At 51.0% G+C, this 22,673-nt stretch overlaps 1 protein-coding gene across 3 annotated transcripts in view; it reads left to right on the top strand.

Annotated features, from left to right (window-relative positions):
• WWP2 (WW domain containing E3 ubiquitin protein ligase 2) overlaps nt 1-21,921 on the top strand; it is a 125,645-nt gene extending 103,724 nt beyond the window's left edge. For 2 of the 3 annotated variants that reach the window (XM_081032376.1, XM_081032377.1), the window contains exons 10-24: nt 1,033-1,207; nt 7,526-7,580; nt 11,057-11,138; nt 11,720-11,848; nt 12,226-12,301; nt 12,591-12,662; nt 12,881-12,969; nt 14,862-15,021; nt 16,383-16,516; nt 16,845-16,985; nt 17,697-17,817; nt 18,157-18,261; nt 19,149-19,245; nt 19,464-19,536; nt 20,075-21,918. In XM_081032376.1, the coding sequence (XP_080888502.1) occupies nt 1,033-1,207; nt 7,526-7,580; nt 11,057-11,138; nt 11,720-11,848; nt 12,226-12,301; nt 12,591-12,662; nt 12,881-12,969; nt 14,862-15,021; nt 16,383-16,516; nt 16,845-16,985; nt 17,697-17,817; nt 18,157-18,261; nt 19,149-19,245; nt 19,464-19,536; nt 20,075-20,174 (1,609 nt within the window). In that variant the 3' untranslated portion in view covers nt 20,175-21,918. Of the gene's footprint in view, nt 1-1,032; nt 1,208-7,525; nt 7,581-11,056; nt 11,139-11,719; nt 11,849-12,225; nt 12,302-12,590; nt 12,663-12,880; nt 12,970-14,861; nt 15,022-16,382; nt 16,517-16,844; nt 16,986-17,696; nt 17,818-18,156; nt 18,262-19,148; nt 19,246-19,463; nt 19,537-20,074 lie in introns of all 3 variants that reach the window. The other variant, XM_081032375.1, reaches the window with a different exon arrangement.
• Nucleotides 21,922-22,673: the final 752 nt, after the last annotated feature.

Below are 22,673 nucleotides of genomic sequence, written 5' to 3' on the forward strand. Positions count from 1 at the left end.
ATTCACCTTTAAAACCGAAGTATAATTTATATACAGTGAGATATACAGATCTCAGGTATACTGTTTGCTGAGTTTTGACAATTGCATATGCTCATGTAACCCACAGCCCCATCAAAATATAAAATATTTGCATCACCCCACAAAGGTCCTGCCCTTATTTTCTTTTGATCTTTTTCTTATGTCTATAGAAATGAAATTAAATCTAGCAAACGTGGCTAAGGATTTTAACTATTTATGCTAGCCCTGCCTTACCCATGGGTGTTTTAGAACCAACTTTGGAAAGGTCGCTTCCTCACTATAGATAACATGGGGAGTCTTGATGTTGTTTGCACCAAACTTCTCATGAACATGCAATATTTTTTCGCTGGCACTTTATAGCAAGGTAATTTCAGTTGCAAGTAATGAAGTGTGGGATTCAAATTGGTTTAAATAACCAAGAGAATTTACTGACTCATGAAATTGAAAATTCTAGATGTAGATTCTGCTTTGAAGTGAATCCTGGTCTAGTGACTGAATATCACCAAAAATCTGTTGTGCTGTTTTTGTTTGTTTGTTTTCTTTTTTCTGCTCTGCCATCCACTGGGTCAACTTTATATTGTATTTGGGTCCAAGATGGCAGCCAGTGGCTCCCAGGACTGCATGCTTTCTCTGTCATATCCTGCAAGGAACAGAGAATATATTTCCAGAACTCCTAGCAAAAGTCCTGAGATGCACCCTGATTGGCCAGCATAGGTCACATGCCCACTCCCGGTCCAGTCAACAGTTTAACTCCAGGATTGGTAGTAGAGTCAGTTTCCCTAGAACCATATGGATCCCCTAATGGAAATCAGGGGCTAATGGTAAGGAGGATTGGTTGCTAAGGAGGCAACCACAGATGTCTGCTGTAATCATCTAAGCCCCAGAAGCCTCTGTGACTGGGGCCTGCCTTCACCTTCCCTTGGTCCTTCCTTGCCAGCCATTGTGAAATTTTGCTAGAATTTGATGGAAGGGATGGGATGGTCACTATAATCATGTTGCCCTTAATGTTTCCAGCTGGGAGAAACGCACAGACCCCCGAGGCAGGTTTTACTATGTGGATCACAACACTCGGACCACCACCTGGCAGCGCCCCACAGCCGAGTACGTGCGGAACTATGAGCAGTGGCAATCACAGCGGAATCAGCTCCAGGGCGCTATGCAGCACTTCAGCCAAAGATTCCTCTACCAGGTGAGAGGGCAGGGGCTTGCCACAGGCAGGGGAGCCTCCCCGCCCTGCAGATGTGCAGCTTCGCATATTCTCCATTGGCCTGCTTGGTGAGCAGGGAAAACGGTAGTGCTCTGACCCTGGAGATTTTGCTCATCACAGGGAAATTCCTCGAACACCAGTGTTTCTAACCTAATAACTCAATGCCCAGCCTCTGTGTCCAAGAACTCAATATGTCTGAACTGAATTCACCATCTTTCTTGCGACCCTGGATTTCTCTTCTGTCCCCTCCATCTAAATCCATGTACCCTGGCTTGAAACCTGAAGATCAGCTGTGACCTGCCCCATACCTCATTTTTTCAAATCAAAGCAACCACCCAAATCCTTCTCTTTCCATTGCTGCTCCCATTTTTCTTTAGATCTTTATTATGTGACAGATTCTAAGGATGGAGGGACCTTTAAAGTTCATCTAGATCAGGGGTTGGCTAGCTATGGCTGGTGGGCCAAACTGGCCCATGCCTTGTTTTGTAAATAAAGTTTTATTGGCACACAAGCATGCCCTGTAGTTTAGGTGTTGACTGGCTGCTTTCACGCTACAACAGCAAAGTCGAGCAGTTGCCGCAGGGACCATATAGCCCATGAAGCCTAAAATATTTACTTGTCTGGCTTCTGATTTCTGATTGTCCTCCACCCCTACCAACTGAATGGTTAGGGCACCTTCTGAATTGTTTTCTCTGCTGGCATTCTCTCTCCTCCAATCTGTATTGTCTGTTTCCACCAGAACAGTCTTCAAATAACATTGTCGTTTCCTCATTTTTTTGTAAAATCACTCTGGAGGGTTTAAGAAAGGGGGGATTTGCTTCACATTCATCACTGTCATTTTTGATCACTGGCTCAAAAACTTCTATGGTCGTTACCTACGGACTGGCGTTTAAATTTTTTACTCCAGAATTTAGAATGCTGTGGTTCCAGATTAACCTGTCTGGTGGCGTCCCACCCTGTGGCCCTTTAGGAACCCTCTCAGGCCCACCTTCCTGAGCCTCCAGTTCACTGGAGCCTCCACCAGCGACCTAGCTACTGGGGCAGGAGCCCAGCCACACAATCTCTTTGGAAGGTAGTGGTGGGATTCCCAAGTTGGAATTCTCATTGCATTTTCTCAGAGCCCCTTGAACATGAAGCTTGGGATCTGTGTAGAACCTGCAGAGGATGTGGAGGGTTGGAGGCTGGAAACTTTCCGAGCTGGTCCACAACATTTATTCACTGTTTAATCCGCATTGTTTCTATTTGAAAATGAACTTTAACCCCATCACCCATTTCTAAATCAGATACTGCTCTAATTAGATGTTCAGAAAATCTTTACTTCCATTTAATTAAATAGAGTTCGTATCAGCTTTGCCTTCATTCGCAGCTTTTTCTCTGCTCACCAAAGCAGGAGCTTACACCATCAACTGTAAGGCATGGTGGCATCTCCCTAGGCTGGCTTGTCCCCTTTTCTGTCTTTGGGGACTGATTGCTCATTTATAGTGAAGAAACTGATGAAGACCCCAGTTTCCTTCCTATGGATGAGTAGAAAGCATGGTGTTTGTCACATGAAGTTGTTACATTAAGAGCAATTGTAATGCCTGTCTACAAGCTGTGCCCTAATGGTCTACCAGGTACAGCGCTGCCTCTGTTCTTAGGCCAGGCCTCCTACTCCACAACTCTTTTCACAAATGCCTGGCTTCCTGGTCTGGCATGTTTCAGAATTGGATGGGATCTGTCATTCTCTGCTTTCAGAAATTGTTCCTCTTGGGCTGGGCCCCAAAGACCTTACCTGCCATTTTCTTGGGTGGTCGTGGCTTTCAAAACTGGGAAGGTCTGAGCATTTTTGTCTTTTGACTTAGAGATAAGAATACATTTTAGGAGTCTCACATGGTTTTGTCTCCCTGCTTATTATTCAACTTCTGAAATTAAAAAAGAATCTATTAAAGGACTTTTGATTCTCTGCCATGCACCATGTAGGTTCTGCAGGTTGACCGAGATCTTGGCTGTGTGAAAGGGAAGTTTCTGGAGTTCACGTAAACTGGTGTTTTGGCACTTTCATTCCTCTTGCCTGCCTCTCTCATTTTAGTCATTCTGGGTGTGCAGAGGAAGAACTCTGACTTGGAGTGCCCCTTAGAAGTAAAAATTAAGCACTAAAATAAATTTTGTCTCCGAGTACTCTAACATGATTTTCTCAGCTTGGTTGGGGATTCAGGAGGATTCTGGATGGAGGTGATGGTTCCCTTTTCTCCCTGAAACAAGACTCATATTGAAAAACGTGGTAGGAATCTTTTTTGGGTCAGCTTTCAGTGTCTCTCTGTTGATTTCCCTTCCTGCTGGATTTGGCTTGCTCCTCTTGTTTGCTATGGTGCCATGTCCTGGTTCAAGTAAGAAGAGTCACTTTCATAGAGTTATTTTGGGGTTTGGCCCTGGCCCACGGTTTGACGCGGTAGACTTAAGAGCTGATACTATACCAGCGGGTTTCCCTCCTCCTCCTTCGGGGCTGAAACCGAGATCTGTTCTCTGCTGACCTGCAGAGAACATGAAATACGGTTCACGACGGAAATCAAGGGATCCCAAGGGATTGCTATGTCGCGCAGTTCCTTCCTGCTGTCTGCCTCAACACATACCTTTTTCAGTCTCTGTTATTTGATTGTTCCCTTAGTTATGACTTTCCCCTTTCGTAACACCCCAGGGCATTTGCTGCTCTTGATCGTCATGCATGTACTGTGTGGTCTGTGCACTCTCACCTTGCCCTCTGTTTCTTGTCCCCACTAATGTCCCCCCAGCCCTGCTCAGTCATGCGTGCTGTGTGTTGCCACAGGACCCAGCTTACACAGCCCATTGCTGTTTCTGTGACACCTCTTTCTTTACTCCCACTTTGGTCCTCTCCTGATAACTGAAGGGGGTATCTTGTGTTGGCAGGGCTGAAGCATATCATTTTGTGGTTCTGAATGTGAGGATGCCAAACTGAATTATCCAGAAACAGACAACTTGGTTCTTACTCTGTAGAGAACCCCTTGGATTGAATTCTCAAACACCTGAGTTTTGTTCTGCACCCACTGGGTGTATACTTTTCAAAAAAAAGAAGCCTGCCTTTTACACTGTAAACTTTCTGCCCTTCCCAGAGCCTTTTTTGCCCTCGGCTGTATTTGCTAGACATTCTTTATTTCTGAGTTTGTATCTTAAAATATTACTGGAACTTAATGCTTAGTCCTGAGGGACTTTAGTTCACGTGAGCCGTCTGGCTCGTGGCCTGCACCCCAGTCCTCCCAACCCAGGAGCAGTTACCAGAAAAATTATTCAACAACGTTCCTTTATGTCCCTAGTAATGATGGACATTATCTTGTCTTTTAGTCACCTGCACATTCTAGGACCTCTCTTCTGACTATAACCCCTGCCTCGCCCCTTTCTCTGTGCTTTTCTGGCTGTCCTTGAGCTAACACTTGGGATCTCATTTCACGGGACTATGGTCGAAGAGAAGGGGCAGTTGGTTGGTTCATTAGAGATGTGGGGTTCTGGTTTTCTGGACATGATGTGTAGCTTTTATTTTTTCTTTCTCTTTGACTTCTGTCAACTTCCTTTTATTTTTCAAGTTGGACTATGTACATCAGGGAAGAAATATCCAAAATAATCAAGTGCTTTGCTTTAACTGCAAGAGGTAAAATCGCTATGAGTTTCAGCTTCCATTGATGCCATTTCATGTACTGTTCGTGTTTATCAATCTCTCATCTTTCTCCCTTCCCTCTCTGCTTTCTCTTCTTTCCCCTTCTCACAGATTTTGAGGGGTGTGGCTCTGATAGGATGAGAATAGGAGGATGACAAAAAAATTAAAAAACAAACAAATTAACAAAAGAGAGGCAACGTTGTATAAAGTCTGTGACATTAAAAAAAGGCAAACATTAAGAAAAAGGCTGATAAATTTTTTTTTATTCTTCCTGTGCTTTGTATACTAGTCAAAGTTCATTTTGATGAATAACAGAAATCCACTTGGTTAAACTTAAGCAGAAAGGAATTTATCAAATGGGAATTGGGTAGTTCATAGAATTAGCACAATGGTAAAGGTACCAACCAAGCTCTGGCAAAAACCAGGGGTAGGCGGGGCAAAGGAATACTTTGTGTAGGACATCGCCCCGCCCTGCTGTCCTTAAACACTTGATGTTCCATTGCACTATGGACTTGGCCCCAGCAGGGAGGCATCTCAGGCAGTCCCCCTGGTGTCACACTGTTCCTCACAAGTTCAGAATGGGAGCATCTGATTGGCCGTTCTGAAGTCATGTGCCTACTACACTCTAGATGCCATGGTATTGGGAAAGGAAATAGTTACTAGCTGATACATATTTTTTGTTTCTAGTTCACTGTAAGTCACAGGCGCCATCTGTAAAGACCGTTTAGTTTATTGATTTGTAGCGTTAAGCAAAAGATGACTGTGAGGAGACTGAAACCCAGTTGGTACCACTTGGGAGCTAATTTCCCTCAGAGCCCCGGAATGTTTTGTGGATTATCCACTCATTCCAAAAAACCAAAAAACGACCTGAAGCAGATGCTCCTTTTAAATTCTTAAAATGACCCTTTCCATAGTTCTTCCCTTCTGCAAGGACATTGCTCCAGCTCAGCACTTACCCCACTGCGTTGCATTGGGCTTCGTTATCCGAAATGCTTGCATGTTTCACACGTTAGTTCTTTTCCTTCTGTTGCTGAATGCTTTTATACCTACTGTTCAGTTATGAACTCCAAAACAAAGTTGGAGGAACTTGGATTTTATGAGGTGCTGCACGCTACCCCCACCAAAATGACTTGTGTGATTTTGGGAGATCTTGCTCAGTAGCCATCATAGAAACCTGAATTGTGGTGGAGATTTTGAGCACGTCTTCCACGTTACATTGATGGTTACGTTGATGGTAACGTGCCCGAAATTGAGGACAGCCCAGCTTCCCGCACCTTCCTGCAGTTTCATTCTGCTGGGTAGGAGGCCCTTTGCTGAAAGGGGGCTCTGTCCCATCCAGGAACCTATGGTTTCAAGACTTAAACGTCTTTGTTGGAACTTGCTTTGGGAGAGTTGTTTGTGCTACCACCTTGGAAAGAAAGTTTCTCTGTGCTTTCAGCTGGGGGTGGAGGGCAGCTGTGAAAGGGGGTTCATTGGCAGTTGAGTTCTACCAATGTTTTCTCAAGCCCTGACTGAGCTCCATTCATCCTCACGCCTGTGTGTGGCTCCGAAGGGGCCAGCCAGGCAGCCCAAAGGCAGCATTGCGAACTTGATCCCCTAATGTAATGATTAAATTTTAGTAAGTGAAATAAAAATGCTCCAGAGAGGGGGAGGGAGAGAGAGAGAGAGAGAGAGAGAGAGAAAGAGAGAGAGAGAGAGAGAGAGAGAGAGAGAGCAGAACAATACTTGTTTTATTTAACTATGAAGAGTTTTTGACAGCACCCCCTTCCCCGCAGGATATGAGAACTCTCGGTCCACTACTGCCCTGCTCCTGGGACTTTGCAGCAGAATTAGGCTGGGGGTGAGGGGTTCTAATGTAAACAGTGACCCTGAAGTCCTGGAATCAGCTCCCCCTTCTTTCTCCTGTCTCCCCTTCTCTCTCGCCACCTCGCCCCCAGCCCCACCTCCCCAGACAGGCACACACAGAACACTGAGCAACTTCAGGTTCAGGCTGGAGGAGAATAAAGGTGCTTTGTGAAGGAAAGGAAAACATTCCTGGGGGAGGTGAGGGGCCTAGGGCATGAATGTGCCCTCAGTCTGGGCTGAATCTGCACACCGCTGCTGCTCCCTCTCCCAGCGCACCCAGGAGGGAGGTGGAGGGAGGAGGGCCAGCCCCCAGCCAGGAAGCTCTGGGCGTGGGCAGGGCTTGTGGGAATGATTTCATTGGAAAGGCCTGCGATATTTTTTCCCCTCCCGTGTGTGGTTCTTGGAGAAAGTTGGAGATGGTGGTGATTTCAGTCGCCTTGGCCGCCGGGAGCAGGAGCTGAGCAGAGGCACTGGCCAAGCTCACCGGCTGTCCTGCTCTGGGCCCTCCTGCCATGCATGGGGCCGGCGGGCTGTCTCCACTGCCCTAGCCTGCCTCCGTCTGCACACCTCTTCCTCCCCCTCGCTCCACCCGCTCTAAAACCTATCTGGGGCCTATCTGTGCAGGGTTCCTTTTCAGTTTTTCTTTTTTGAAAAAGACTTTTGAGAGCAGATGCCACCTAAGGCCCCACTGTCTCTTCTACAAAGAGTCCAAATGTGGCAATGAATTGTTGGCGTTTTTATTTTTATCCATTTATTTTGGGCCAGTGGCTTTTTTAAAACCTGTGTTCTGCTGTGTTTCTTGTGTTTAGTCTTCGAGTGCTTCGACCGACCATGACCCACTGGGCCCCCTCCCTCCTGGCTGGGGTAAGTACCGACTTCTACTTCTGGACCTTGGGCCTTCAGCAGCAGATGCGCCACCACCCGCTGTCCTCCCCTGCACGTCTTCCTCACTCCCACCCTCGGTTTCCCTTTGCACACTCGTGGGTGCCCAGCCAGAGCAATTGCAGGTGGTGGAGACGGAAGGTTGGGCATCCCTGTATCATTGCCCCGCGACAGCTGAAGGAGGGCTACCCTACAAAAGAAGTCCCTGAGAGGCGGTAGGACTGTTGGATTTTGGTCCTGACTTTCAAGGTGTCTATCCAACAATCCATCCTATCACTGACTAAGGCTTGAATCCCTCATGCATTTGTTTCAGGTTTGTGGCCATGTGGTTAGAAGGAGCCACCTTACCAAACCTTTCTTTGTAGGAATCCAGCTTTATTTTGACTAATAGAAGCCACCTTTTTATTGGGAACACAGCTGTGCAAGAGGCCAGAGAAAAGCGAGCTGAGCCCCCGGTGGTGACGCTACGAAAGCACATCATTGCTTGCTAATAACACCACACTGCAGCCCCCTTGGCATTCATTGCCAGCTGCCTCTTACCTAGTCTAAGTCCTTGGTGTGATTTGCAATAATGAGTTAGAGGGATGGACATCTATGACTTAAGAGAAATTACGGGCTTTATGGCTATTCTGGGAAGGAGTGGCCATGCAGAAAGGGGTCATTAGGGATGGGGAGATTCAGAGCATTTGGTGACTCTGAGCTGGGTCAGGGTTTTGCTCAATAGACAAGAGTCCTTGGGAGCTAACGAGGGCAGGTTTTGCAGGAATCAGCATCTATCGGGTTTAATTTTTTGGTTAGGCCAGCAGAAGATAGTAAATGCTGGTTTGGTGGTGTTCAGCTGGGTGGGGGCGTGCTCCCCAGCGAAGATGGAGAAGCTGACAGTGATAGGATGAGTGTCTGCCTGGAAAAGTGCAGCTTTGGAGCTCGCTCCTCTTGCTGCAGACACAACTACTCCCTGGTATAATTTACGAGATTGCACCAACCCCTTGGACCTGCAGGGTATCACTTAGTGAATTCCCACTGCATTCCAGAGCACCGGCAGGACCTCCTAGCCCTCCTAGTGGGATGGATCAATGAGGGAGGCCTCCACACGGTTCTTGATTTTCTGCTAGGGAATCCCTTATGCACGCAGATGATCCACCTGGCTCCCTGAGCTGATGAAAGGTCATGGCTATCTCAGAGACTGGCAGCATGTCAAGTGTGAGAGGGTCAAACATAGCATCCCTGGCTAGGCAGGGGAGAACTCATCAGGTTAAATAAGAATCTGTCATGCTCTTTGGCAGCCAGTTGACACCGTGACCCAGAGCTGGGGACCTGGAGTTGTTCCTGGCTCTGTAGAGTCAATGATTTATTTCTATACCAGTTCTGCTAAATGATGGTCGCCAAGTAAGAGCAGCTATAAGGACTTGTAAACAGCTCCCAGAAGCCAAGTGTGAAATATTTGAGATAGGAATAGCAGCCATGGTCGGAGTCAGTGCTCTTTACGAATGATCAGGAAAGCACACGAAACCATAATGGTGTGAAACTGAAAAAACAAAAACAAAAACAAAAACCATCTGGCTAATGGACAGGGGCCTTCCTAATCAAATCCTTTGGGCTTTATGTTTGCTTCCCCAGGGCTGTGGCAGGGCCACCTCCCTCGGGAGAGCTAAGATTGAACAGAAAGAGCAGCAAAGCCAAACAGAACTTGCCTTTAGCATGAGCCTGATGTCAAGTCTACCGTGTGATCCTGCTCTCAGTCCAGTGCCCCGTCCTATTCCCCCAGGAGGGACCCAGTGGTCCTCCCTGCGCAGCGGCCCAGGAGGCGGGGCAGCTCATGTTTAGCTCCACATCTCTGTAGCTGCCCTGACCCTGGGCACATGACCGAATGCTCCCGAGTCCATTTCTACCTAGATGAGGTTGGGCTACATGCTCTTAGGACTCTCCCAGCACCCAAACTGTGCAATCGTATGCAGCAAAGCAGTGCCAGTGGACCATGCAGGGAGCAGTGCCAGAGACAAGGGTGCAGGCCTCAGACTGGCTGGACAGCTCGCCCAGCTAGGCGGTTAGCGTTGGCTTTGGCCCTCGGCGGAGCAGACGTGGAGAATGTCTAGTTCAAAGCCAAAGCTTCTGGCTGGAAGCGGCCCCTCCCTCCCCTCAGACCCCTCTTGGGAAGCCTGTCTTCTGTGGGACAGTCCCACAGCTGTTCTTAGGTGGTGGTAGCTTTGGAGCAATTCCAGGCACCTCCTTTTCTTTCTTTCTTTCCTTTTGTTTGTGTTTTTAAGATGTCTGTCCAGTAATGGATACCAAGTAAGGCAGACAGAGACCAAGACCCTGGGTTGATACTGGGGCCGTTGGAGCCTGACACTTGAGGGGAGGGGTCTGGGCTCCCCAGTTCTGCTCCTTTTTCAGCTTTTGGTTTCTCTGTAGTTTCTGGAACTGATTATTTTTATTTCTCTAATTTTGCCCTGCCATTGTAAATGAGGGAGGGCCATTAGCACCACTTGTTTTCAGGACAGAAACAGATTTGAAGGCTCAGAAACTTCCTGGGAAAGGTGACCTGTCTTGGGTTCAGAGCCTTGCTCTTAGTTTTGCCTGCCTTCCACCCAGAGCTGATGAGATGACCCTTTCAACCTTTTTCAATGTCCGGAATCCCCCGGTAAAGTTGGGTCTGCCCCCTGAAGCTCAGACCCCTTACCTAGAAGACTCCAGAGCCATCATCTGTGCATGGATAAAGGGAAAGAGAGTCAAGATTGCCCAGAGGAGAGAAAAAAAATGTATGAGCTCCCCCAAGCATTGCCCTGTGTGGGAGCACACACTGAGGTGTAAGAACAAGATGGGGGTTATAAGTGCCGCAGCCCTGGTGTTTGCACATATGCAACTAGAAGTTTTGCTGGGATGTGAGAGTTTTAGAACAAAACGTTGCCTTTAAGCAGGGGGAAAAAGATCAAGTAGAGGGCATGTAGGCTGTGAGTGCTGATCAGAGAAGTGTGAAGGAAAATGCAGCCCTCCAACGGGCGCCTGGCTCACCTGCACCCTGTGGACAGCTCTTGCAGGACCAGAGACCACATGTCGCTGGCTTGGTGGGGGTGGGACCAGGGTTGAGGGGAGGCTGGCCGAACCTCCACTTTGCACACAGCTGGATGCAATTACGCTTCTGGTTTCAGCTGGGCTGCTCCCGCTCCATGTGGCCACACTGCCCCCCTCTCTCCAACAAAGTAAGCAACCAAAGACAGTGCTTGATCTTGAGTTGGAAATGTGTCTGTCCCTCCTCCACTCCCCGATAGGGTGAGATTCTCTTTGTCCTTTTTGCCAGTGACAGATGTCTGTGAGCCAGGCTTTCGCCGGTTAAACTTCTTCAGCAGGTCAGGAACAGGGTCAGATACTCAGACCCAGCTTGTGGAAAAGGGGAGTCAGAGGGGAGAGGGCATTGCTCAAGATGTCTCAATCTGATTGTCGTCTTTTCTTCTCCCTGGCAGAGAAGAGACAGGACAATGGACGGGTGTATTACGTGAACCATAACACACGCACTACCCAGTGGGAGGACCCTAGGACCCAGGGGTAAGGACTCGGAGGGGGCTGGGCCCTGTGTAGCTCCAGCATTGGCTGAGGGGTCATGGATTGCATTTGTCCTCTATGGTCAATGTTCTGGAACCTTCAGCCACACATAAGTGCCTGGAGATCCTCATGATATAGTGTCGGCCTAAGGAGAGCTTAAAATTGGCTCTTAAATTAACTTTCCTGGTGGATGGACAGTGCTTGATGCATCTCTGTGATGATTTGCAGGCTGCTGGTAACATGATTTCAGAAGGGTGGAGGGAACCCCCCAAATGCCTTAGATTACTCCCAACCCCCTAGAAACTAGTCTGGAACTGGCGCAGTTGGTGCCTAGGATTGTTGGTGGCCACGCAGGCCACAGCCATCTACCTAGGGCTGGTTCTTCGGTCTTGGGACAGGAAATGACCTCTCTTTGCTGTAGAACTGTCCTCATGACTTGGGTGCATATCCTCAAGGCCCACACTCAAAGGCTTTGCAGAACCTGGGTGAAAGCAGAGAGAAAAGAGCATTTGGGGACCCCAGCCTCCTAATTGAGGTGCAGAAGGTGAGGCCAGCCCTCGACCCCTCTCTTCCTATGTTTTCAGGATGATCCAGGAACCAGCTCTACCCCCAGGGTGGGAGATGAAGTACACCAGCGAGGGGGTGCGCTACTTTGTGGACCACAATACCCGCACCACCACCTTTAAGGACCCGCGCCCCGGGTTTGAGTCTGGGTAAGGACTTTCCAAAGACGATAGTATATCTGTTAGCACAGGCCCTGTTTATCCGCGTCTGGGCTGCTCTTACTGCCCTCTAGTGGCCAGTTTCCATGTCACTTTAGCAGGGATGGGAAGGGAGGGGGCACCCTATTTATTCAGATAACACCAGCAGTGTCTCTCTGTCTCTCTAAAAGCAAGAGTCTGGCTTTTATTTTTAGTTTTTTTGTTTTTACTCCTATGTCTGTGGAAGATCGTAATGGCTGCCACTTCCTTTGCCTTATGCCATACTGTACTCGTCTTTAACATAGCGCCAGATCTCATTAGGACCACCAAGATATGTTGCTGATTTTTGAGAAATCACACAGATTCCAGAACATCTTTGCTTTCCCCAGGACGAAGCAAGGTTCCCCTGGTGCCTACGACCGAAGTTTTCGGTGGAAGTATCAGCAGTTCCGTTTCCTCTGCCATGTGAGTGCTGGTACTGGGCCCTCCCCTGGAGTTTGGGGTCATGGAGTTTTCTCAGCATGATTTCCCAGCCCAGCAGCTGGCATTGGAATCTGGTTCGGTGGGGCAGGTCGCTTGTCTAACCTTGAGCAGTTGTCTGACATTGTCTCCAGGAAGCCTGCTTCCGTTTCTAGGGACCAGACTCTCCCCCACTGGCCCAGGAAGATGGGGAATCCTGTTCATACAGACAGGAGACCAGACTGAATAGTTAACCCCTGAGGGCTGATTCAAGATTTCTTTCTTTTTCTTTCAGTCAAACGCACTCCCCAGTCACGTGAAGATCAGCGTTTCCAGGCAGACGCTTTTTGAGGATTCTTTCCAGCAGGTTAGAGAATAATCACAGTGTCTCAGACCAGAGGCAGGCAGAGGCCCCCTTCCACCACCCTGTCTGCTATTACATGGCCTGTTAAACAGACACATGTAGAGTTTCCAAGGCCTGGGCCTTGGTGAGTGGTGTCTGCTGAAAAGCAGGCCTTGGCGTCCTACCCGTAGCCTGCCCTGAAGAGGGAATGGCAGGCTGGCCATGATGCTCTGTCTCCCCAGATCATGAACATGAAACCCTATGACCTGCGCCGCCGGCTCTATATCATCATGCGCGGTGAGGAGGGCCTGGACTACGGAGGCATTGCCAGGTGAGCTCGGCGCCCCTGGAAGGCTGCACTGCACCCCACAGCCCCAGGCTACTGGACCCGTGGCCAGAAAGCTGGCTCCTCCTTGCTCAGGTTAATTGCCAATGCTTATCTTCAGGAGTACACACAGATGTGGCCAGTCCGATGGTGCTGGAGCTGGGTCCTGGGGTCCCCTGCTGGCCAGGCACTCACCCTTTCCGTACTTGGTCATGGGGAGGCTGTGTGCTCCTGGGGGAGGGGATCAGGACAATGGCTCTTTTACCAGCCTATATGTCTTGATTTCTATACTATAACAACCAGTCCGGCTGCACCCGTTGGCAGTGGCTAAATATGGGTCCAATGTGGCTGTCCATTAAAATCAACCCTGGGTTTCTCCTACGCTAAGGCCGCTGGGGCAGGTTAAATTGGGCGTCCCGTTGTGTACCCGACATGTATAAGCTATCTTATATAAGTGTCACAATCCAAAGGGCCTTGATCAGTACTCAGCTGCATGTCATGTGCACAAGGTCAACAAATTAAAGTGGCTGATGTAACCCTAAAAAGAGCCCCAAGCATTGTCCCGCCCTCACTGCAGTCCCCCTGCAAAAGATAACCGAGTCTGTGGCACGATGCGGCCTTGGGCAGTGGGGCTGACGGGCCCCAGCAGAGAAGCAGGGAAGCAGGGGCGCAGCCTGTGGGACCGCTCAGTTCACTCACCTCTCGTGGAGTGGGGACGTCTGCTCGCTTGGTGTTGGGTAACTTGCTTCTGGTCCTCTGTTCGTTGGTGGCATTGCCCTCGGTGTTGGCCTTGGTGGATCGATTGCTCTTTTTCCTGTGGTGACCGTGGTGACCTCTTCTCCAGACTCTGCTTGGTGGGCTTCTGGTGTGGCTCCCGCCCTGTGTGTGTCTGTCTCTCTGTGTCCTGCCAGTGGTTTTACCCTATGGTAGGTTACGTCATGCTGTTCTACCACAGGGTAGAACCACGGACAGGATACCGGGGCACCCTCTGCATCGAAGGACTCCTCGTCTGCCCGGCCACAAACAGTCCAGCAGCCAGGGACTGGCCCCGCGGGGGAAGTCCCCTGCTGCTTTAGCTCAAGCCCCCAAGGACTCTGAATTCTGGCTTGAGGCTTCTACCTAGGGTACAAAGAGATGCTAAGGCGTGGAAGTTGGTTCAGATGAGTGCACGGAAGTATGAGAAAAGGTCTGGAGAAGGGGTCTGGGCTGAGGGGAGGGCAAAGTGCAAAGGCAGTGAGGTACCTGAAATGTAGCTGGTGGGAGTGAGGTCTATCATGTACAGACAGCGGACGTTACAGAGTTCGTGCATTGGGAGTCAGGAATGTATTCCTATGTATTCATATTACACTGCTTACTCCGGTAGGGTGGAAGCAGGGCGGCTACTCTCCATACAGCACCTTTGCAAGATTTAGAAAAAGATTCCCTTTCTCAAGACAACTGTCCATGTTGGAAAATGGTGATATTCTGGTTTCATCAGAAAGAGCTTGACTGCTCTTCACAGAAAAATAGTTATAATAAATGTACAAATCTATGATATTTTACCCTAGTGCCCTTGTGCAGTGCACAGCCCACACAACTGTTCATGGTGGCCCCAGGGTGCAAGGAGCCCCCTTTGCCATTAGACGACCTGGATATCGGATGTAAAGTCCTGGAATGCACCACCCGGGAGCCGACACACACACAGGTTTTCCTGAGCGTCATCCTCAAGTGCAGTTGTCCTGGTTCGCCCTAGATCTGAGCGCACCCCGTTCACTGACCAGCTGTTAATACAGATTAGCCCCGGTGCCGGTCTCCGGTCCCCCAGACGAGCTGAAAACGGATGGCAGGGGAGAGTAGGTCTGTAGTGTGGGTGTGCAGGGAAGGATCCATTCGTTCTGTTTGTCTCTCTTCTCTCACAGAGAGTGGTTTTTCCTCCTGTCCCACGAGGTGCTCAACCCCATGTATTGTTTATTTGAATACGCTGGGAAGAACAACTACTGCCTGCAGATCAACCCCGCCTCCTCCATCAACCCTGACCATCTCACCTACTTCCGCTTTATCGGCAGATTCATTGCTATGGTATGTTGTTGCCATGAGACCTCCAGGGAGGATGGCAGCCGAGGAGGCCAGACCCTACACACGAACAGCAGCCCACCCCCCTCCTCACAGAGCTCCTGAGTAAAAAAGCAAAAAGCTAGAGAGAGTTCTGGGCATAGCTCAGCGTGCTCTCAGGGCCCGCTGCTTGCCCACTGACAGGGTTTCCATGTGTTGCTTTGTGTAGGACTCGTCAAGTGAAAGCCCAGGGTCCCGGGTCCCAGACTTCACTTTGCTTTGAACGCATACTCTGCTGAGGGTGTTGGGATGATGAGGCTGGGTGCTGCCTTAACTGTCCACCTGCTGCCCATCTCAGGGGGCATGCCACTATCTGTCACAAGCCGAGGTGGGGAGCATTGGGAGTGTTCTGAGACATGGGACCTTCCGAACAGGGATTTGGAACCTGCACTTGCTTAGAACAGAACCCTAGCAGACCTGTTAGAGCGAGACATAGGAAGCATCTGTCAGGAGCTGGGCAAAGTGTGTGTGTGTGTGTGGGGGGGGGGTCACACTCTGTGTCTGTATTTAACTAGAAATAGGAACACAGTGTGAATAGGGAAGGGGGTCATGTCACGTGCGTGCTGCTGAGTGTCTTGTCAGTGTGGAGAGCCAGGACGGAGGAGGGGGTCTGGGGGAGCCAGTCCCGCTGCCACATTTGGTAGTTAGAGATGTTGCACTGCTAACTTTCCTTTGCTTCTTCCTGACTTCCTGAGTGCTCTGGCCTGTTCCCCTCACAGGAGGACCCGAGGGCCCGTGACTAACTATGTCCCTTCCCTTGGTCTGGAAGTACTTGGCCAAGGTGCTGGGCTCAGGAAGTGGGCAATTCTTCCCAGGTCTAGAGACCCGCCTGGCCCGGCAGCCAAAGGCCAGGCCTGTAAAACCCTAGACTATTACTCACCACTGGCCCGCCAGCTCTCGCCGTCAGCGGTGTCTGCATTATTTTTGGCTGCCTCTGCTGTGAGCTCTGAGTGTCAGTGAGTCAGGGCTGCCACCTGGAGCTATGCTGAGCGTCTTTTCTGTGAGTGGGGGGCACATCTTTGCTAGAGCAGGCAGGTGTGCTGGGCAAGCCATGGGCCCGAGGTGGGTTTCTGAACAGGCAGCGCCGCTTAGTCACTGCGGTCTGCAGGTTGGATAAGAGTCTGTCCCAAGGTACCAGTCGGAAAAAGAATATTGTGTGTTTCCTAGACCCTCCCTTCTGGCCCTGAGTAGCTGGATGTCCAGGTGCTCTCTGGGACAGAGGGCAGGTAGCAGTCACAGGTTTTGACACAGAGCCTCCTAGAGCCTGCCTCGGACAGAGTCCTGGGAAAACCAAACCTGTTGGTTGTGTCCCTTCCTTCTGCACACAGGCTCTGTACCACGGGAAGTTCATTGACACAGGCTTCACCCTCCCTTTCTACAAGCGGATGCTCAACAAGAGACCAACCCTGAAAGACCTGGAATCCATTGACCCCGAATTCTACAACTCTATCGTCTGGATCAAGTGAGTCCTCTCCCTTTTCCCATGGTGGGAGGAGAGGGGACTCTGGGTGGGGAGCAGGTAGCGATGGCCTTTATTTCCTCTGGCATTGGGGCCCCTGAGTGCTTACCCAAGCCATGTAAGTGCTTGTGGAGATGCCTGGCTTCTGGGACCCCGTAGGGCAGCTCTGGAATTCTCTCGTTGCATCAGGGAGAGGGCCTAGTGGTTGTTCCATTTCTTAGGCCACCTGAGTCCCCGGGTCCTGTGGGCACTAACAGTGAGTGATGAAGCAGGATCAAGGGAAGACTCTTCTAAGACAGACATCTTCTCTCTTGTGCTCTCATGTCTTCAGAGAGAACAACCTAGAAGAGTGTGGCCTAGAGCTGTACTTCATCCAGGACATGGAGATTTTGGGCAAGGTGACAACCCATGAGCTGAAGGAAGGTGGTGAGAGCATCCGAGTGACAGAGGAGAACAAGGAAGAGTACATCATGTGAGTCCTGAGTGCTCGGGAGAGGGAGACTGGGGTAGAGGGGAGCGGAGACACAGTGGCCGCACAGAAAGGGTTTCCAGCTCTTGCCTCTGGGTGCCATCTTCAGCCAGGCCCCACGTGTGGCCCGCAGGTCACCAGGGATGGCAAGAACCTCCCATTTTGCATGGGCCTGAGATGGCTGCCCATGGCTGGTCACGCGCTGCCCAGAGCTGGGGTTGCCAGAGCCCACGGGCCTGTGTCACAGCTCCTGTTTGCTCTGTTCCCATGTGGTAGACTTGCAGATTGCAGGGCTGCATTTCTTTGAAGAGGAACAAAACTTAGAGCTTTTTCTCTTCTTTCTCTATCTGAAAGGATTTCTGTGTCCTACGTGCTTAAATCTACTCTCACGTATGTTTGTGCACACATTCACCCATGCGTGTTCTTCAGGCCTCCTGGTTTCGCCTTTTGACTCCACACATCTGAGGCTCAGTGAGCAATAGTGGGTGGGGGAGGAGGAGTTGGAAGCAAAGACTCACGCATTTCCACGCATTTCCATGTCAGGGTTGCTGTGAGGCTTCAGAGGCTTTGCTCTGGGGCCAGCAGGAGCCTGGGTCTCGCTGCACTGGAAGTTCCTTGTAGTCCTGTGACAGCAGCCTCGTGGCAGACTCTGAGCTCACCTAGGCTGACTCCGGGTGGTCTCGGGCTCTACCAATGGCTGGGCTTTGATTTTAGGCTGCTGACCGACTGGCGTTTCACCCGGGGCGTGGAAGAACAGACCAAAGCCTTCCTGGACGGCTTCAATGAGGTGGCTCCCCTAGAGTGGTTGCGCTACTTTGATGAGAAGGAGCTGGAGGTGAGAGCTAAGTTTGTTGGGACCCGGACCCTTGCTTCTGGGGCGATCCTGCCCTTTGACAGCCTCACTGTGTCCCCACAGAAACTCCCAGGAAAACCCCCTACTCCCGGGTCTGCGGCAGCAGGCAAATAACTTTGAATGGGGTCCTCAAACTCACCCTTCCCTGGGCCCTTGTTTGAGGGGGGTCCATGTTCAAGGTTTGTGTTATCCATAGTATTAGAACTGCCAGCAGAAGGAGTTGACAGTGTTTGGGGTGGTTTCGTTTGGTGAGCGGGTGCGGCTGTGTGTCCCAGCGGGGAGGGGGCTGGCGCTCGGAGCTGACCCCCTGCCCCTCTGCAGCTGATGCTGTGCGGCATGCAGGAGATAGACATGAATGACTGGCAGAAGAACACCGTCTACCGGCACTACACCAGGAGCAGCAAGCAGATCCAGTGGTTCTGGCAGGTGGGTGGGCGGGGCCGGTGCGCCGCCGGGAACGAGAGGCGAGGCCTGGTGTTCGTGGAGCCTTGCTGTGGTAGGCTCCCTCGGCTTTGACACTCCTCACCCCCCCCCCCCAGCTTGCAAAAGGAGACAAGAAAGCCCACCTTGGGGCGAACAGAGCTGTTGCAGCTGGGTCATGGCCAGTGCATTTGAGGGAGTGTCGTTGGCCAGCTGGCGTCGGCTCTAAACGCTGGTGTGCAGCAGGGAGCTCACAGGAAGAGAAGAAAGGAGTGCTTCTGTGGGTCGTGGGGTTTCTTTCTAGCTGGTGGGATGGGAAAGCATGTGCTTGGCTCCAGAGAAACGGAATGAGCCCATCGTTCCGGATATAATGAATTGATTCCTTTATATGTGTGGGTCTGGTTGTTGTCATTATGAAGTATAGCAAACACACAAAGAACATATAAAAATTATTTTTGTTGAGGTGAAATTCACCTACCATGAAATGCACCATGGTAAGCATGTTAAGGTACACAGTTCAGTGGCTTTCACAATATTGTGCAACCATCACAACTGTCGAATTCCAGAAGAGCCCATCTGCTCAAAAAGAAATCTGTACCTATGAATCAGTCCTTAGTATGTTACTAAAAGCAGAACTTGAATGAGAAGAGAATACCTGGCCTGAGGTGTCCCTCAGACAAAGAGATAGCCCTTGACTGGTGGGAGTGTTCTACAAACACAACCTCTTAGAGGGAGCGGCTTTGAGGTTTCCCAGGTGGTGGCTGTCACCCCTACCCATCCCTGGCTTTGTGTTCTCGGCCTCAAAGGGGCCCCAGCTGACTGGAGAGTTACAGGTTAGGGCGAAGTGCTGGGCCAGGGGGTTCACCTGACTCTGCCTTGACTCGGAGTTGCAGGTGGTGAAGGAGATGGACAATGAGAAAAGTATCCGGCTGCTGCAGTTTGTTACAGGGACCTGCCGCCTGCCTGTCGGGGGATTTGCTGAACTCATTGGTAGGTTTTCCCTTGCCCTGTTGGTACCCTTGGGTAGGGGTAAGGACAGCTCCAGGGGAAGGCAGGACCTAGTGTCTTCCTGGAAGCAAGTCAGTGGGAGGGGGAAGAGCTGTGGCCTGTGCCTCCTGGGGCTGAGCCATCTGTGGCAGGAGCCGGGGCATTTTGATATTGGAAGGGATGGTTCTGTTACATACGGTGTGTTTTTCTTCAAATAACAGGTAGCAATGGACCACAGAAGTTTTGCATCGACAAGGTTGGCAAGGAAACCTGGCTGCCCAGAAGCCATACCTGGTGAGCCTATTGGTATTAGTGGGATGTGCCTGGAACCTCTCAAACCAGATGAGCCCCTAGGGGCAGCCCCGTGGGCAGGGTGGCTTTAGGGCCTTGACTCCAGCAACTTTTACATGACTCTGGGGTGTCGGGTTGGAGAGGAGGGGCTGTGGTGTGCCACGGCCTTTGTGTGGGCCTCTGATCTGTTGGGAGTTGTGGCAGCAGGTAGGCACTCTGGCGGCCATACCAGGTATTAAATATTGAAATGCTTGTATCCCAGCAGGCAAAGAGCTGCTGCCCCAAAGGCCCTCCTACCCAGTCCTCATTTCCCCCACTGCCTCTTCCCTCCCTTCACCCCTCTGTGGTCCAGGGACCTGAAGCATTGAGGCCTGGCAGAGCAGGGTCCTTGAGGACCATGTGTCGGCATCTTGCCAGCTGGTTGGCATTGTGATTGAGCCACAGTTGTGTGAACTCTTTTGATCCCCTCGGCCAGGCTGGGGCCAAGCTGTTGGAGCCCTGACCTTTCCACGCTGACCGTACTGCTCCCCTCTCCCAACAGTTTCAACCGTCTGGATCTCCCACCATACAAGAGCTACGAACAACTGAAAGAGAAGCTGCTGTATGCCATTGAGGAGACCGAGGGCTTTGGACAGGAGTAACTGAGGCTGCTCCCTCCCACGCGCCCCAGCATGAGCACGCACATGTAGTCATGCGTGCTCCCTGCCTGAGAGGCCCCCATGGATGGTGGCCCTGTGTCGGGCCACACTGTCATCAGGCTGGTGGCAGCAGAGCCTGACCTCGAGGCCCTGCCCACCTCTCCCTCCTACCACTGGTGGCAGTCTGGAATAAAGCCCCCTAGTCACCTTGGTCTCATCACCCATTGCGGTCTAGAGGGCTGCCCCTCTGCAAAGCTTGCCCTCCTTCTCCCCTAAGACTAACCCTAGGTGTGCGTGAGTGTGCAACGGAGGGTGCCAGGGCTGAAGGGCTGCATCAGAAGCCCTACGCCTCCCGGGGTAGTTAGGCGAGAAGGAGACCAGCCCTTCGGGATAGCTCTCTGGGCTGAGAAGGCCCAGGGTCTTTGCCAGTAAAAGAGGTTTGGTTTTAAATAGAAGCTTTCCAGTAATCTGTATAAAATGAAGTTCTGAGAGAGAGGAGCCCTTCCCACACCCAGAGCTCTGGAGCAAGGCCGTTTGCTTCGTTCCCTAGCAGGTTCCCACCATGGAGCCTGAGCGGCAAGGCCTCTCTCCACTCCAGCTGGCCAGTTCGTTCTTCCCAGCCACTGAAGGGTTGTGCCAGCTGCTTGGATGTCAGAGGGATGGAAACAGCAAACTCAGACTATCTTTTCTCTTTTACATAAACTTGAAGCATTTTTTGTGTAGGGTTGCTTCGTGTTTTGTTGTTGGTGTGCGGCTTTCACTTTCTGTGAAGGAGCTGGTGCACCAGGTATTGCTGGGACCTGCAGTGACCCAGCCTGTTGGTCCAAGAATTTCCCAAACAGCTGCTCTTCTTAGGAACCTGTTTAGCAGTTCTGTGAGTTCAGGGGCCTGACCCAGGAGCTCGGCGTCCCAGCAGCCTCATCCCCGAGCCTTGACAGGGAGGGAAGGGGATGGTGCCCTGATGCCACCCCAACCTTGCTGCCTTTCGTAGAGAAGATTGCCCTTTGCTACATGCCCTCGCCCAGGCTCCAGACCTCCAGGGGGGCCATTAGGCCCCTGCTGAGAATGCAGTGTGTCCCAGCCACCCTAGAGCATGTTCATTCTGCCTAGAAGTGCAGCTTTGCCTGCACACAGGAAGCCATGCTCTTGGAAGCCGGCAGAAAGGGCCCTGAGCTGCTGCACACAGCCTGATTGGATTTCTGGAGCCCCTGCCAGGCTCCACCATGGGCATCCTGCTGAAAACGCTCCACTGGGATGCTGGAGTGGTGATTGTCATGAACTCCCCAGGGCAGGCCGCCAGGGTTCTCGCCGAGCACCAGCTGCAGACTAGCTCCAGCTTCCTGGGACCCCAGGTCACGGGCCTGCTGAGGATAGTCTGTTTTTCCGAGGTCCTCGTCCTTCCCCCTAGCCCGTGGAGGGACAGCCCATGTTCTCGGGGTTGGTGTGCTGATTTCAGTGGCTTAGATCATTGCAACTGAACCTTTTCTCCTCTGGAGTCGTTTGCTGTGCTTCTCTGCAGCGTCTCACCGTGTCAGGGGACGGGGTGCGGGTTCAGAAGCCTCGGGCTCACGTGTGTTCAGTGTGTTCATGTGCGCGTGTGTGTACATACGTGTATATAATGGAGGTGTCTGTATGGAGTGTCCTTTGGTAGCTCTGGGTTCGTCACCAGATTGTTTTGTAATGCCCAGCCCCTTGCCTCGGTATTGCCAGTTTCTTGTGCAATAAACAATCAGCAGCTGTGGGTGGCGTTGGCGTGTTGTCTCCAGAATCACTGTCCGAACAAAAGGGCTCTGTGCCCCACAGAACCTCCAGGCCTGGGAGTGGGGGGACGGTGGGTAGCCGGGGAGAGTTCCATGATCGTACTGGTTTTGAGAAGTGTGTGCATCGTTAACCAAGTAGCCGCACTTCAGATTGGCGACCGATTCCTGGTCCAGGGATCACTGGCTTCAGCCCTTGGTCAGTTGCCTCACTGCACCCTTTTTCGGTGCCTTCAGCCTTCTCCCGACAGGCCTGGGTTTCTTTGCGCAGTTGCTGTGGGGCCAGAACACCTAACAGGTACAGCTGCAGGTTAGACAGACTTCGGAAAACAGCGCCTGGAGACAGTGTCCTGGGCAGTCATTCATTCAGGAAACATTTCTTGGTGATTCTTAAGTTCCATGATGAAAAAGGGACTGAAATTGAGTTCCTGGTCATACAGGGGCTCGCCACCTACTCTTTTGAGTCCTTAAGAGTTCCGATGGGACAGATGACCATGCTGAGGGGTCTTGATGCATTTGACATAGAAATGACTTGGTCGTGGATCGAGCCTCCCCTGATTGTGCTTCTTCTCAAGGGAAGCAGAGATGCTCAGAACGTCTCCCCCCTGGAGTTCATCAGCTGAATCACCACCCCGCTCCTCAGCTTCAAATCCTTTTTTCACTTGACAGGGCAATGTTATGCTTTGAGAAAATTATGGACAGAAATCCACACATTATACAGACATCTCATAATAAATTCAAATAA

The sequence above is a fragment of the Rhinolophus hipposideros genome (genome assembly GCF_964194185.1).
Source record: "Rhinolophus hipposideros genome assembly, chromosome: 21".
Classification (NCBI taxonomy): Eukaryota; Metazoa; Chordata; class Mammalia; order Chiroptera; family Rhinolophidae; genus Rhinolophus; species Rhinolophus hipposideros.